The following is a 14,721-nucleotide window of genomic DNA, read 5'->3' as shown; positions in this document are numbered from 1 at the left end:
CAGTCTCTGGATGCACATTGACTGCTTCCAGGGTTGGTCAGAGGTTCTATTCACATGTAGCAGCTCAGATGAATGTTACATGCGAACAGCAGCAGTGCTGGCCATTGATTTATAGAGAGTAGAAATCTGACAGTTTCTGCTGTTCACACACACACCCTGGAAAACAAATACAAAATATTGAGTCTAGTGGACCCATGCATTTCTTATAGATCCAGTGCTTCTTCAGGATTCACAAGCTCTATATATCTAGATATGAATACAATATTTAAAAAAACAAAACAATATATGTCAACCAGCCAGTGTATCTAGGATTATACAAGTTGTATATCAATGAAATGTAGATGTCCCAGTATTTGGACCATAAAGGGACCCAAGTTTCCATATGATGTGTTGTAAAACAATGTGTAGTAAAACGTTGGATCTGACATTCTTGGTGTGGTCAATGGCCAGTGTATGACATTTACCATCTTATGGAGGAGTGGAACATTACACTCTGGCATTTAACTTACCAAACTGAGTGTTGACGGGTCCCTTCATATTTGATGGAATGATGTAATTTGTGGACATTTGTGTTTAACCCTGACTTTATGGGAGCATTTTACAACACATCATTTAGAAACTTGGGTCCCTTTTCTAGTCTAATACTGAGACATCTACATTTCATTGATATACAGCTTGGATAATCCTAGATAGACTGGCTAGTTGACATAGATTGGTGTTTTTCAACATTGTACCAATATCTTGATATATAGGGCTTGTGATTCCTGAAGAAGCACTGGATCTATGCGAAATGCGTTGGTCCAATAGGCTCAATATTTTGTACCTTATACACTCATATCATGCAAATATGGATATTTCTTTAACAATAATAATCTTGCTTTAAATATTAATACAGATGTACTATTTATTTTTAAATATCATTTTATTTTTGTGTATTGTGTGACACTCCCCCACTACAAGCTCCTCCTTTGGATATTTGGGGTTTTCTTCTCCACTTTTTGCTCATAACAGTTTCATTGGGATGGTGTCAGGTTTTTTGACTAGGACACAGCCTCTCCTCCTACTTGTATATTCATAAGAAAAAAGAATGCCTTGCATTATTCTCAATTCATTAAATGCTTTTTGTGATTGGATGAGGTGGCATTCTGGAAGTCACCACCCCACCACTTCACCTTGTCCAATCAGAGAATTCTTAGCATTCATTGAGAAGAATGCAGGACATTCTGTGATTTGTACCAGTGCCGAAAGAGGAACTCCCCTGTGGTTACCATGCAGGACAGCCCCTCCGCACAGGACCTTGAAAACAGCAAGGATTACTGTAGTAGCAGCAACTACTTCCATCCACAGCAGTTTCACAAGTATGGCATACAGTATAAATGTATAAATACTTACATTGGTCCAAGATGAACTATGCAATAAAATTAGGTATGTGCCAGAATGTAAAATAACTTTAAACTGTGTCCTGAATTATAAATAGTTTTTTTTTTATTGCTTCTTCACAGATAATCTAAAGTATAAAGAGTAAGTATTCACATTTACCTTCCACTAAAGTCAATTGTATTTGCAAAATTTCATTGGTATCCAGGGTCAGATTTGCATCACTGGAGCCTTTGGCTTTCTCAAGAAAGTTTGCTATTATTTACTGTATTTCCAAGTTAACCTGTGTGCATAGGCATTGCCTTTTGTACTCTCATCTTCATGTATTTTTAGATATTTAATCTTATGTTGATTTGCTGTTCTGTTTATATACCTATAGCCGGATTCAAGTAGAGTGGCGTAAGCCGGCGTAGCGCATCTCATATGCGCTACACCGACGTAACATAGAGAGGCAAGTACAGTATTCACAAAGCACTTGCTCCGTAAGTTACGTCGGCGTAGCGCAAATGGGCCGGCGTAACCCCACCTAATTCAAAGTAGGCATGTAGTGGGCGGGCTACATTTAAATTAACCGTGACCCCATGTAAATGAGGGCCGTTTGTACAGCGCATGCGCGCGCATGCTCACAATCACGTCGCAAATACTCCCTACGTAACGACGTCGGCTCAATGCTTTCGACGTGAACATAACCTACGCCCAGCCCCATTCACGTACACTTACGCAAACAATGTAAAATACGACGGCTGTTCCGTCGTCCATACCTTGCATGGGCTGCGCCATCTTTTTGGTTGTTTATCTTTACGCCGGTGTATGTCTTACGTAAACGGCGTATTTTACTGCGATGGGCGTACGTACGTACATACGTTCGTGAATCGGCGTATCTTGCTCATTTACATATTCGACGCGTAAATCCACGTACACGCCCCTAGCGGCCAGCGTAAATATGCACATAAGATACGACGGCGTAGGAGACTTACGTTGGTCGTATCGTGACCAAATTTAAGCGCATATGGTTTCCAGAATACGCTTAAATATACGACGGCGCGCATTCGGACTTACGGCGGCATATCTACTGATACGCCGTCGTAAGTCTACGTGAATCTGGGCCCTAGTATGTATTGCCATGACCAAGGTGTAATGTGTGGAGGGCTGTGTGCCACCTGTGGGAGTACTGTCATCCCAGGTCCAGGCTATTGTGGCTATGTGACAATAAGTCCCTTTCCATGTTGTATACAGGAGCAGGAGATATTACAGTAATATTCTCAATGAGAATGTTTGGCTAAGTTATGCATATAAAGTATATGCTTTAAAACAAGCTTTCCCTGGTCCTTGTAGCTACAGGCACTGTAAAGGAATTCATCCTCTAAATGCATAACAGAAGCACTGAAGTCCTCAAACTCAGCCCTGTCAGTAGCTAAGCCCACCCTGCTCCCCCTTTCAGCAGTGACTCAGCAGCCTTCCAACCTTTTAATCTCTAGCAGCTCTGGAAGCTGGAGCAGGGGGAGCTGAGCTGCTGAAAGAGCTGACATGTACAACTTCAGTGTTTCTGAAATTGGAGAACTGATTTGTTCTATAGTGTCCTGTGCTACAATGGTAGGTGACGTTTTTTTAAAGGTAATTTCTTGCTTATTAAGCATATATAAATATTTGAATGTCCATATCATTGCCACGGGTCCACTTTAAGGTGTCTACAGAATGTAAAGTGTCATCTAGTACAGTGGTTCTCAAGTACCCCCAGCGGGCTTTGTTTGTTGGTTTTCCTTTATCTTGCACGGGTGCTTTAAATCAGAGTCAATGGCTTGGTATTTTGGACAACTGTTTTATCTAAGAGAAATCCTCAAAACATGGCCTCTTGAAGGGTACTTGAGGACCGAGTTGAGAACCACTGATCTAGTAGACTGTGTAAACCATGTGCATTCACAAGCATGGCACCAGGGGTCACTAAATATTATTGCCCTTTAGCATGCTGGTTTAGAGCAGTGGTGGCCAACTTTCTGGATATAGGGGGCTCAAGTGCAGTCCCTGATATCACTAAAGGGCCACATATTCTAATGATTTAAAGTAATAACAGAAAGCTGTCAGAAACTGCAGATATGCAACAGGACAAAATCGAAGTCAAAGGGGCGCCATCCTATACCTACATATGTTTGCTTGCAGGTGTCCCTCATTCCCATCTCAAAATGTTGAGAGGTATGGCACTGACTCACCCAATACATAACTACAGGAGGGTTCTAGATAAAAGGGACCTAGCACCTGATGACACTATTCTCTGTAGCCAGACACTAGTCTGGAACAGAGCCATCTAGTGGCAGAACAGATAACTGCACCTGCTTACATGCTGGACTAATTTCCAAGGACCCATATACCCCAAAATGTTATTTACCTTAATGCATTCCCTACATTAAGGTAAACAATGTTTCACTACTTTATTTTGTCGCCCACCCCCCCCCCCCTCCCCCCATTACATAAAAACTTACCTGTCTCTTTCCTCGAGCTGATCCCGTCTGCAACAGTGCTGCTCCCACTTCCAGGTTTTACAGGATACACTGAGAGCAGTGGAAGCCATAGACTCCAGCTGCTGTCATTCCAATTCTGTGAGGAGGGAGCTGGGAACATGGCTGAGCTGCGCTTTTTGTGTCTATGGATGCACTTAGCCTGGCTCAGGAGCGTGTGCGCATGAGAGCCCCCCTAGGCACCATGTTTGCTAAGGGGGTACCCAGAGGAAGAAGAAGAGAGGAGCGGACAGGTAAATATAACACAGAGCAGCACAAAACAGGTAAATATAACATCTATTAATACGACATAAGACGAAAAAGGTAGCCTTTTATATCAATTTAGATTTGCTTGTTCTTTGTTTTCAGTGCAGGCTGGGCTGGTCTCTCTAAAACAAAACTGTATTTGTATTTCCTTTTCAATTTAACAGAGACAAACATGACAATGGTACAGCAAAGAAGAAAAAGTAAGTTTTTGCAATGCTTAGAAAATGCCATGCTGACGAAATAGAATGTACTCTTCATCTAATCATGTTTTCTGGTCAGGTAGAATTATTTTTCTATGCTCTTTTGAAAAAGTTAATTATTTATAAAAAATGGAGCAAAGAAAACTGCTGCCAATGGCAATCACAGTCAATAAAGAGTAGCGGTTTCTATTTTACTTTGTTCTAGGTTTGGTTGATCAAATTCAAAATGAAATATTTGAAGTGCTACAATACCCTGTGCATAGAAGTGATGGAAAATATTTAAAGTTGAACTGAGGGTACAACAAAAACCTTACAGCTTTGTTTGACAATCCTCGACATACCTGGAAATGTGTGTTGTGTGTGGCAGCAGCCTATGTGCAGGGAACTTGCCATTTTTTGTCCCAAATCCTATGGGGTAGATTCACGTAGATCAGCGTTTTTTGTGCGGGCGTAACATATCCTATTTACGTTACGCCTCCACAACTTTTACAGGCAAGTGCCGTATTCTTAAAAGAAAGTTGCGGCAGCGTAGCGTAAATAGGCTGGCGTAAGCCCGCCTAATTTAAATTTCGAAGAGGTGGGCGTGTGTTATGTAAATCAACCCTGACCCGACGTGATTGACGTTTTTCCCGAACGGCGCATGCGCCGTCCGTGGAATTTCCCAGTGTGCATTGCTCCAAAGTATGCCGCAAGGACGTCATTGGTTTCGACATGAGCGTAAATGACGTCCAGCCCCATTCACGGACAACTTACGCAAATGACGTAACTTTTTCAAATTTCGACGCGGGAACGACGGCCATACTTAACATTGGTATGCCTCATATACGCCTCATATAGCAGGGGTAACTTTACGCCGGGAAAAGCCTAACGTAAACGGCGCAAATGTACTGCGTCGGCCGGGCGTACATTCGTGAATTCGTGTATCTAGCTGATTTACATATTCTAGGCGTAAATCAGCGTACACACCCCTAGGGGCCAGCGTAAATATGCAGTTAAGATCCGACGGCGTAAGAGACTTACGCTGGTCGGATCTAATAGAAATCTATGCGTAACTGATTCTATGAATCAGGCGCATAGATACGACCGGCCGGACCCAGAGATACGACAGCGTATCTGCAGATACGCCGTCGTATCTCCTCTCCACCAACACTCCCAGTGAGTCTTTGTATTTTAACCACTTGCTGTCCGCCACATAGCAGTTTTACTGCTACACTTTGTTCACAGCAGAAGCCGATATTCGGGTGCCGGGCACTCAATATCCTCCGTCACCCGCCAATTGTCAGTAATACACACAGAACTGAGATCTGCCTATGTAAACAAGACAGATTTCAGTTTCTACAGGGGGGAAGGGGGGGGGGATTAAACAAATTGCTGTGTGAGTGTCTCAAGCATTCATCCTACTGTTAAAAATAATCGCCTTTATTTGCCTAATTGGTGTATTTTCTATGATCATTATCTCTATCATGAGGCCAAAATTTGGTATTTTTTAGAAATATCTCAATCAGGAAAATACCAGGTTAAGCAAATTACCCGGATTATTCAGGACAGCTTTGTGAATGCTTGAGACATATGCGCAACACAGATTTTTTTTTAATAAATAAACCCCCTTGATGTCCTCTTAAAGCCCTGTACACACAATCGGTCCATCAGATGAGAACGGTCTGATAGACCGTTTTCATCGGTTAACCGATGAAGCTGACTGTTGGTCCGTCATGCCTACACACCATCGGTTAAAAAAAAACATTGTGTCAGAACGCGGTGACGTAAAACACAACGATGTGCTGAAAAAAATGAAGTTCAATGCTTCCAAGCATGCATTGACTTGATTCTGAGCATGCGTGGATTTTTAACCGATGGACGTGCCTACAAACAATCATTTTTTTTTCTATCGGTTAGGTATCCATTGGTTAAATTTAAAACAAGATTGCTTTTTTTTAACCTATGGATAATTAACCGATGGGGCCCACACACGACCGGTTTGGTCCGATGAAAACGATCCATCAGATCGTTCTCATCGGTTTGACCGATCGGGTGTACGCGGCATTAAAGATATAAGACTATGGGGTTGATTTACAGCCAAATAGACTGTGCACGTTACAAAGTGCAATTGCACTCTGCAAGTGCACCTGCTCCAGAATTTAGTACATGAGGTAAAACTTCACTTTGCAAAGAATACCCATATGCCAGGAAAATAAAAAAAACTGCATTTTTGTTTGCACATGATTGGATGATGGAAGTCAGCAGAGCTTCTGCTCATTTACTGAGTTCTGGAGCAACTGCACTTGCAGAGTGCACAGTCTATTTGCCTTTAGTAAATCAACCCCTCTGTCAAGTGGTGTCACTCTCCCACATCTGCTTAAAAAATGTATTGCAGGAAAATGCCTATTGCTATGAGGATGTTCCTAATCTGCCTCTTCCTTATCCGCGGTGGGTCTTCTTCCGCATCCTCCTTCTTGTGAATGGGGCGCGCTGCCTTCTGGGAACTGTGTGTATCCCAGAGAGCAGCCGCCCATTCACAAAGCGGTGCGAGCCTTTGCGAATGCGCAGTAGGAAACGGGCAGTGAAGCTGCAAGTTTCACTGCCTGTTTCCCTTAGTGAGGATGGCGGCGCGGGACTTGCAATGATCCGCATCGGCATCGGGGGGGAGCATCATCACGGGCGCCTAGGACAGGTAAGTGTCCTTGATAAAAGTCAGCAGCTACAGTGTTTGTAGCTGCTGACTTTTTTATTTTTTTTAAATCACGGGTGGAATCCCGCTTTAAACTGACACTTTTAGATCAGGGGTGTCAAACTCAATTTTATCGTGGCCCGCATTAACATTGTGATTGTTCTCAAAAGGGCCAGTTGTATCTGTAAGATTAGATTAGATGTCCAGCGCATCCTTCCTTTACATTAGATGTCAAGAGCCACCCCACCATCAGAAGTTGAGTCCCCCACTCTCCCTTACATCACAGTGACCCCCCTTTCCTTATGTCGCTGCTGGGAAGAAGCTGGATGCATTGCTTGAAAGCAGAAAGTAAGGGTCTGGAGGAGGACCAGAGGAGGGCTGGAGCTTTCCTGCAGCTTCAGGAGAGGTGTGAGGGCCACATGAAATGGCCTGGAGGGCCAGATTCGGCCTGCGGGCCTTGTGTTTGACACCTGTGCTTTTAGATGGACTAAAGGCAAATAGACTGTGCACTGTGCACTTCGCAAGAGCAGTTGCTCCATAGCATAGTAAATGAACAGAAGATATGTTGACTTCCATCATCCAATCATGTGTAAGCAAAAAGGCATTTTTTTAAATTTTCCTCATGCCTTGTACACACGGTCGGACTTTTGACCATGCAAAAGTTTGCCGTGAGTCCGTCAGAAGTCCGACAGAAAGATAGAGGACCGGTTCTCTATCTAAGGTCCGTTGGACTTCCAACAAAAAAAAGTCAGATGGAGGCTACATGCGGCCGGACTTTCATAGAAAAAAAGTCTGTCTGACTTTTTTTCTCGGAAAGTCCGGCCGTGTGTACGAGGCATAACAGGTGATTGGGTACTCTTTGCAAAGTGAAGCTTTACCTCATTTACTAAGCTCTGGAGCAACTACACTTGCAGACTGCAACTGCACTTTGCAAAGTGTAGTCTATTTGCCCTTAATAATATCAACGCCTTTTGGGTTGGAGGCAGCACTACTCCTACATTGCAACTACCTTAATGTGAATTGTGATTTGGCTCTTTAATCCATATTTATACATTATGAGGCTTATTTACTAAAGCATTTATGACTGTTCAGTCAACAAAATGTGAAGATTTGCTTCAAGTATCCAATCATGTGAAAGATATCCCTGTTTACTGATTTCACCTGAACAAGACTTAATAATTAAATAGATTTTTCACATAATTTATTTTGTGAATATTTGTGAGTCCTTTAGTAGATCGGCCTCGTTACCTCCATGTTATAACCATTCTTGAACACATAATATCTTCTCTTAGGCCTAACAAACATGCAGCTGCTGACAGCATACGTGTTGGCTTCTTTCAGCTGGTAAGTTCAATATGTATGTTAGTTGTGTACTATTATACTGTATATGTATAGTACATCATACACAATATTATTGATAATATTATATATATATATATATATATATATATATATATATATATATATATATATATATATATATATATATATATATATATATATATATATACTATATTACCAAAAGTATTGGGACACCTGCCTTTACACGCACATGAACTTTAATGGCATCCCAATCTTAGTTCGTAGGGTTTACTCTTGTATTGGCCCATAATTTACAGCTATAAAAGCATCAACTCTTCTAGAAAGGCTGTCCACAAGGTTTAGGAGAGTGTCTATGGGAATATTTGACCATTCTTCCAGAAGTGCATTTGTGAGGTCAGGCACTGATGTGGACGAGAAGGCCTGGCTCGCAAAGGTGTTCTGTCGGGTTGATGTCAGGACTCTGTGTATGCTGACACCTTAAGAGTTCCCTTCACTGGAACTAAGGGGCCAAGCCAAACCGCTGAAAAACAACCCAGAAGAGTTGAAGCTGTTAGATCTGCAATGAGTGGGACAACTCAATATTGAACTCTACAGACTAAGGGCCAGATTCACAAAAGGGATACGACGGCGTATCTCTTGATACGCCGTCGTATCTCTGTTTCTATCTATGCGACTGATTCATAGAATCAGTTACGCATAGATATCCATAAGACAGGTGTAATTGTTTTACACTGTCTGATCTTAAGATGCAGTACCGCGGCCGCCGCTGGGGGGAGTTTGCGTCGTAAACCAGCGTCGGGTACGCAAATTAGGAGTTACGGCGTTCCACATGGATTTTCGCGTTTGCTACGTCGCCGCTAGTCTAGTTTCCCGTCGCAAAGTTAGTCATCGTTTTGGGTGCCCTAACTTTAGTCAGCAAACGTATTGCTGTCTAAAGTATGGCCGTCGTTCCCGCGTCGAAATTTAAAAATGAACATCGTTTGCGTAACTCGTCCGGGAATACGGAAGTACGCTACGCGCGTCGCCGTTCGAAAAAATGACGTCACGGCGCGCAAAGCACGACGGGAATTGCGAAACTGAGCATGCGCAGTAGGTCCGGCGTGGGAGCGCGCCTAATTTAAATGGCACACGCCCATTTGAATTGGCCCGCCTTGCGCCGGAGGCTGCCAGCGTAGTTTTCATCGCAAGTGCTTTGTGAATCAGGCACTTGCGATGAAAACTTGCGGCGGTGTAACGTATCTACGATACGTTACGCCGCCGCTCACCTACGTGAATCTGGCCCTAAGACTGCAATGCCATTAAAGTTCATGTACGTGTAAAGGCAGGTGTCCTGAAACATTTGGTAATATAGTAGATAGATAGATAAATAGATAGATAGATAGATAGATAGATAGATAGATAGATAGATAGATAGATAGATAGATAGATAGATAGATAGATAGATAGATAGATAGATAAATAAAGTATACATTAGCTATTTCTGTTATGCGAGAAAGTTTTAACCTGTATTAAGATGAATATTATGGCTGCCATTGCTGATGCACACTTATGCAAACATGACTGCTGATAGGCATATGCTCATTTATGACCCATTAATAAACCAATACCTTGCCAAACCCAAACCCCCACCCACAACCCCCTAAACAACACATAGGCTGATTAAGTTGTAAATAGGGCAAGGCCATAGCTTATTTGGACTTTCCAAATGTACCAAATAACCAAAACAATTCAGTTATTGCCCTCAAGGTCCTAGTGGAGGACAACAATGCCACCAATCATGCAGACAAATTCTCAATCCTGGACATTCATCTTGGGTCAAAACCTCTCCAAACACCAACTATATGATGGGCCCTGACCATTGTTTCCCCACATAAATGATAAGCATGATGGGATCTGACTATGATTTTTTAAGAGGTATAATAGCTCAAGTAATACCTGCGACCAGCAGAGACCATGAAATGCACACCAATTAATTCTGGTGACTTCTTAATGTAATGTCGAATTTCAGCATTGGGAAAGGCCCAATAAATGAAGCAGTCACCAATAATCCAAACTAGCACTGGGGAAGAACCTGAAATCAGAACAAAAGACGAGGCCGAACATATAGTGAAAAACAAGATCAAACCCATCTACCAAACCACAGTGCCCCAACATAGCCTTGTTTTAAAACTCAGGATCCACCCCTTCACCAAGTGCCATTGTAGCCATTCCTAGCATAGACCAGTAAATCTCCATGTGATGCCATGCTTCTATCAGTCAAGGCTTTCTTTTCCTTAATCAGGGTTCAGAAAGCCTTCAATTAAAGCAGTAGTAAACAGCCCCCCCCCCCCCGCTGGTTTATCCCATAATTATGATGCACTTACGTGCACAGTCCTTCAGCACAGCACTGTCATGGCTCCCCTGTTGCTCCCATCTTCACCTGATCTTCCTTCAGGGGTCACAGGCTTCAGCTCTTTGAATGGCACATGTGCTCAGGAGCCCTGGCCCCAACACGGCACTCTGCATTCAATGGAATACTGTGTGCCCTGAATGCAGAGCGTCACTGCAAATGCACAAGTGAAATCACAGGCTATTACCAATGTAAATATCTCCTAAACAGTGAACCATTAGGAGACATTCATTGTAACTGCAGGTAAGCTTGATCTTAAGCGTACCAGTAGGTACAAATTAACATGTGCACTGCCGAAAAATATGTTATTTTCATTACATTTGTTTCTTTACATGTTTCTGAAATTTTGTATATTCTGAAATTAGGAAATTCTGTAAATTCAGATTTCAAAAATTCAGAATTCAGAATTTCGAAAATTCGGAATTTGGGAAATCCGAAAATTCGGATTTCGGAATTCTGGAAATCCAAAAATTTCAATATTCAATATTCTGAAATTCCAATTTCCGATATGTCGAAATTTCGAATTTCGTATTTTCACATTTCTGAATTTCCGAATTTCCGAAATTCAGAATTTTAGAAAATTAGAAAATGCATAAATTTGAAACTTCGAAAATCTGAAAATTCGGAAATTGAAGAATTCAGAAATCCGGAAATTTCGGAAATTAACGAATTTGTCAAAATGTGTTAAAAAACTAATTCGGAACTAAACGAATTGCACATGTCTACAAATTAATATAGTGACTTTACTACGTAGCACTTTAATGCCTGTCCAATAATTTCAATGTCACAATCCTGGTGAGAGCAACATGCAGATTAGAAATGAATATAATATATCAATAATTACATTACTGCATGTTGGACCAATTTAACTATGTGTAAATATTCATACCTGCAATACATTTTTAATTGTTTTATTTTGGACAATGAAATGGTAGGAGCAAAAAAATGTCAGTCCGATTTATTGTTATTATGAGAGTGCAGATATTGTTGCTTAGACATCTCAGTGTCCCGTTATACATGTACTATGTCTACAGTTCAGGTTCTCCTCTTGCTCTGAGACCGGCATGATGATATGTGGCAGCATCGCTGCGATAATCCATGGTGCAGCTCAGCCGTGCATGTTACTGGTCTTCGGTGTGATGATCGACACATTTATTTTGTACGATATTGAGTTGCAAGAAATGCAAAACCCAAACAAGACTTGTATAAACAATACTATCACTTGGATTGATGGATCTATTTATGAAGCTGAAAATGAGACACTAAGCTGCGGGTAAGAAATCATTAGAATTATAAATTGTTTTAATAAGCTCCTGCTAAAAATGTAACATATTTTTACAATATTATAAGTGACGCTAAATCACCTCACTGTGTTTCCTGGCAGCTTGCTGGATATTGAATTGGAAATGACGAGATTTGCAAGCTACTATGCAGGGATTGGATGTTCTGTCCTATTTTTAGGATACATACAAGTAAGTTCAGATATTAATATCACATACCTCCCAATTTTTTGAGATGGGAATGAGGGACACCTATCAGCAAAAGTATGCAGGCCTAGGACACACCCCTTGCCACACCCCTTTAAAGGAGAGATGTACAAAAAAAACAAGATTGGTTAAACCCACAAGTGAATTTTGGTGAATGGTTTAGTGCTGGAAAACCCTTTTTGATAGATAAATGATAGTGCATTTTATATACATCATTATAAATCAGACCAAAATGAGGGAAAAATGAGGAGGAATGAGGGACAGAGGGACATTGCTCCAAATCAGGTACAGTCCCTCGAAATCAGGGACAGTTGGGAGTTATGATATCAGCCTATTGCTTACTGCATGGTGACCCAGTGCCGATCCTGACCTCCCTGGGGCCCTAAGCAAAATGACATGTCACACTAAAGTTGAGAAGCGGGGGGCTGCCGAAAATGACATGTCACATTATAGCTGAGAATCGGGGGGGAGGGGGGGCTCTTCCGACAGTGACATGTCACATTAAAGATTAAAGTTGAGAAGTGGGGGGAGGGGGTGTTCTGCTGTCGGAAATTACATCTTACATTAAAGTGAGGCGCAGCGGGTGCTGACTTCTTACCTCTTCTCCCATGCAGCCAGCGAATTGAGAAGCGGGGTGAGGGGCCAAAAATTACTTCTCACCAGACGGGGCCTCTAGTAATTTGGGGGGCCCTCTGCAGCTTTGCTGGGCCCTAAGAAGCTTGCATAGTGAACCTATAGGGCGGATCGGCCCTGGGTGACCTTAACAAAAACTACAATTTGGGTGGCAGATGAAGTTAGAGCCTAACTCCAGGCAAGCAGTTGAAGACTACATTAACACTTGACTGCTGAGAAGCTTAGGCTTATCTATAAATTCCACTTATTTAAACCACAACCAACCTTGCCTCTTAAAAAGACACAGACACTACTGTAAGTTGAAAGTAGGGCAAGGTCACAGCTTTATTGAACATGTCAAGCATAACAACATTCAAAATATCAAGGTCATGACCCATAAAGTAATACCAATTGCTGGCAAGGTAAAACCGCCAACAAAGCTGTCGAAACTCACAACGGGGGGGGGGGGGGAGATACGCAACTCTTGTGACGTCAGCTTATCTTGAAAGAAGTGGGGCATGCCTCAGCGTAGCCTTTTCTAGAGTTCTGGCTCCACCCAGTCACCACTAAGAAGCTATGACTAAGCACTAACGCAGTGCGAAACATGTCGGCTGTCCCTTTCTGTGGCTGTTTCTTGCTGTGTATGCTTACTTTTACCGAATAAAGACAACTTTCCGAAGTTTATCTGGAGTGCGGCTGTCCATTTTCTCCCAAAATTTTCTTCAGTCACCACTAAGACTTCCTGATTGGGTTGATGCCCCACTTAGTTGTCAAGCATCCAGCAGTCAAGGCTCCCTTTCCTTAGGACAGGGTGGGTCAAGGGTCCTTCATTTCAATTTTTAGACATGCATTTCTTCATAAAAATTTAATTTAAATCTATGAAAGACAGCATCAAAGTGTGCCCTAATGCATTTTGCAAAGCACTTTGCAACCCATGTAAAAATGCTTGTCAGCGTATGTCAATTTGCCCAAACAAGTTGGAAAGGGATAGGGAATAATTCAGAACCATAGTGCTCATATGGCGAGACTGATAATAAGTATACACATATCAAAATGTACTAAAGAAATGGCAAACTTTTCCAAAGGGGTCCCTGTATACTACACTGGCCTATAGAAAGCCCTACTCTAGACCAAAATTTGTATTTGAGCTTAATTAGAGAAAATCTGGGTCAGGATTTTATTGCTATTTGTGTTTCTGTTGGAGAGATTTTCCCCTCAGTTCCTGGCAGTACAGGAAGTGATGGAAGATCGTTCCAATGGGATCATAGACCCCAGGGACCATAAATTAGGCCCCTATATGGAGTGCTATAACCTCCCCTTCAACGCCCCACTCATTACTATAGATCTTATATTGTCTATCTCCCTGGTACTGCAGGGAGAACAAAGGGGGGGGGGTTAAACCCAAAGAAAGGGAAGAGAGCGGAAAGAAGAAAAGGAATGATTATAGGGAAAAAAAGGAAGTGTACTCCATAATAAATACCTGTCTGATCCCTGACAATTCACGAGGGGTCAAACGAGTATTTGATCCAGGGTTCCGAGACTTTATCAAACATTGTTCATGTGTCTAATAAGATTGCAGAGAAGTGCTCATTTACCATGATCCATGACAACTTGTTTTTCACCAAGTCGAATAGGATCGTGGGGGTCCTCCACGGTTCACAAGAAGTGAGGGGGAATCTATCCAATGAGGTCACAGACAGAAATAGAAATCTGACAAAAATTGCACTCTTCCCTCCAATTTACATAACACAATTAAAAATATTAGCTAAAGTTGGCTAAAAAAACAATACAATAAAACAAATAATAATGATGACCAGAAAAGAGAGCAGACAGTGAAAAACTCTAGTATTCTCCAGACATTGGTAATCAGTGGACAAAGACCCTTTTACAGATAGGTGGAGAAGAC

At 41.9% G+C, this 14,721-nt stretch overlaps 1 protein-coding gene across 1 annotated transcript in view; it reads left to right on the top strand.

Annotated features, from left to right (window-relative positions):
* The window catches only part of LOC120944051 (bile salt export pump-like), a 119,195-nt gene that overhangs the window by 9,523 nt on the left and 94,951 nt on the right, over positions 1-14,721 (top strand). The window contains exons 3-7 of the mRNA XM_040357817.1: positions 1,503-1,521; positions 4,301-4,336; positions 8,297-8,348; positions 11,751-11,989; positions 12,101-12,188. Of these exons, the coding sequence (XP_040213751.1) occupies positions 1,503-1,521; positions 4,301-4,336; positions 8,297-8,348; positions 11,751-11,989; positions 12,101-12,188 (434 nt within the window). The remainder of the gene's footprint in view (positions 1-1,502; positions 1,522-4,300; positions 4,337-8,296; positions 8,349-11,750; positions 11,990-12,100; positions 12,189-14,721) is intronic.

This window comes from Rana temporaria, chromosome 6 (assembly GCF_905171775.1).
Source record: "Rana temporaria chromosome 6, aRanTem1.1, whole genome shotgun sequence".
NCBI lineage: Eukaryota > Metazoa > Chordata > Amphibia > Anura > Ranidae > Rana > Rana temporaria.
The sequence above is the reverse complement of the archived record's forward strand: the minus strand, read 5'-3'. Positions and strand labels throughout refer to the sequence as shown.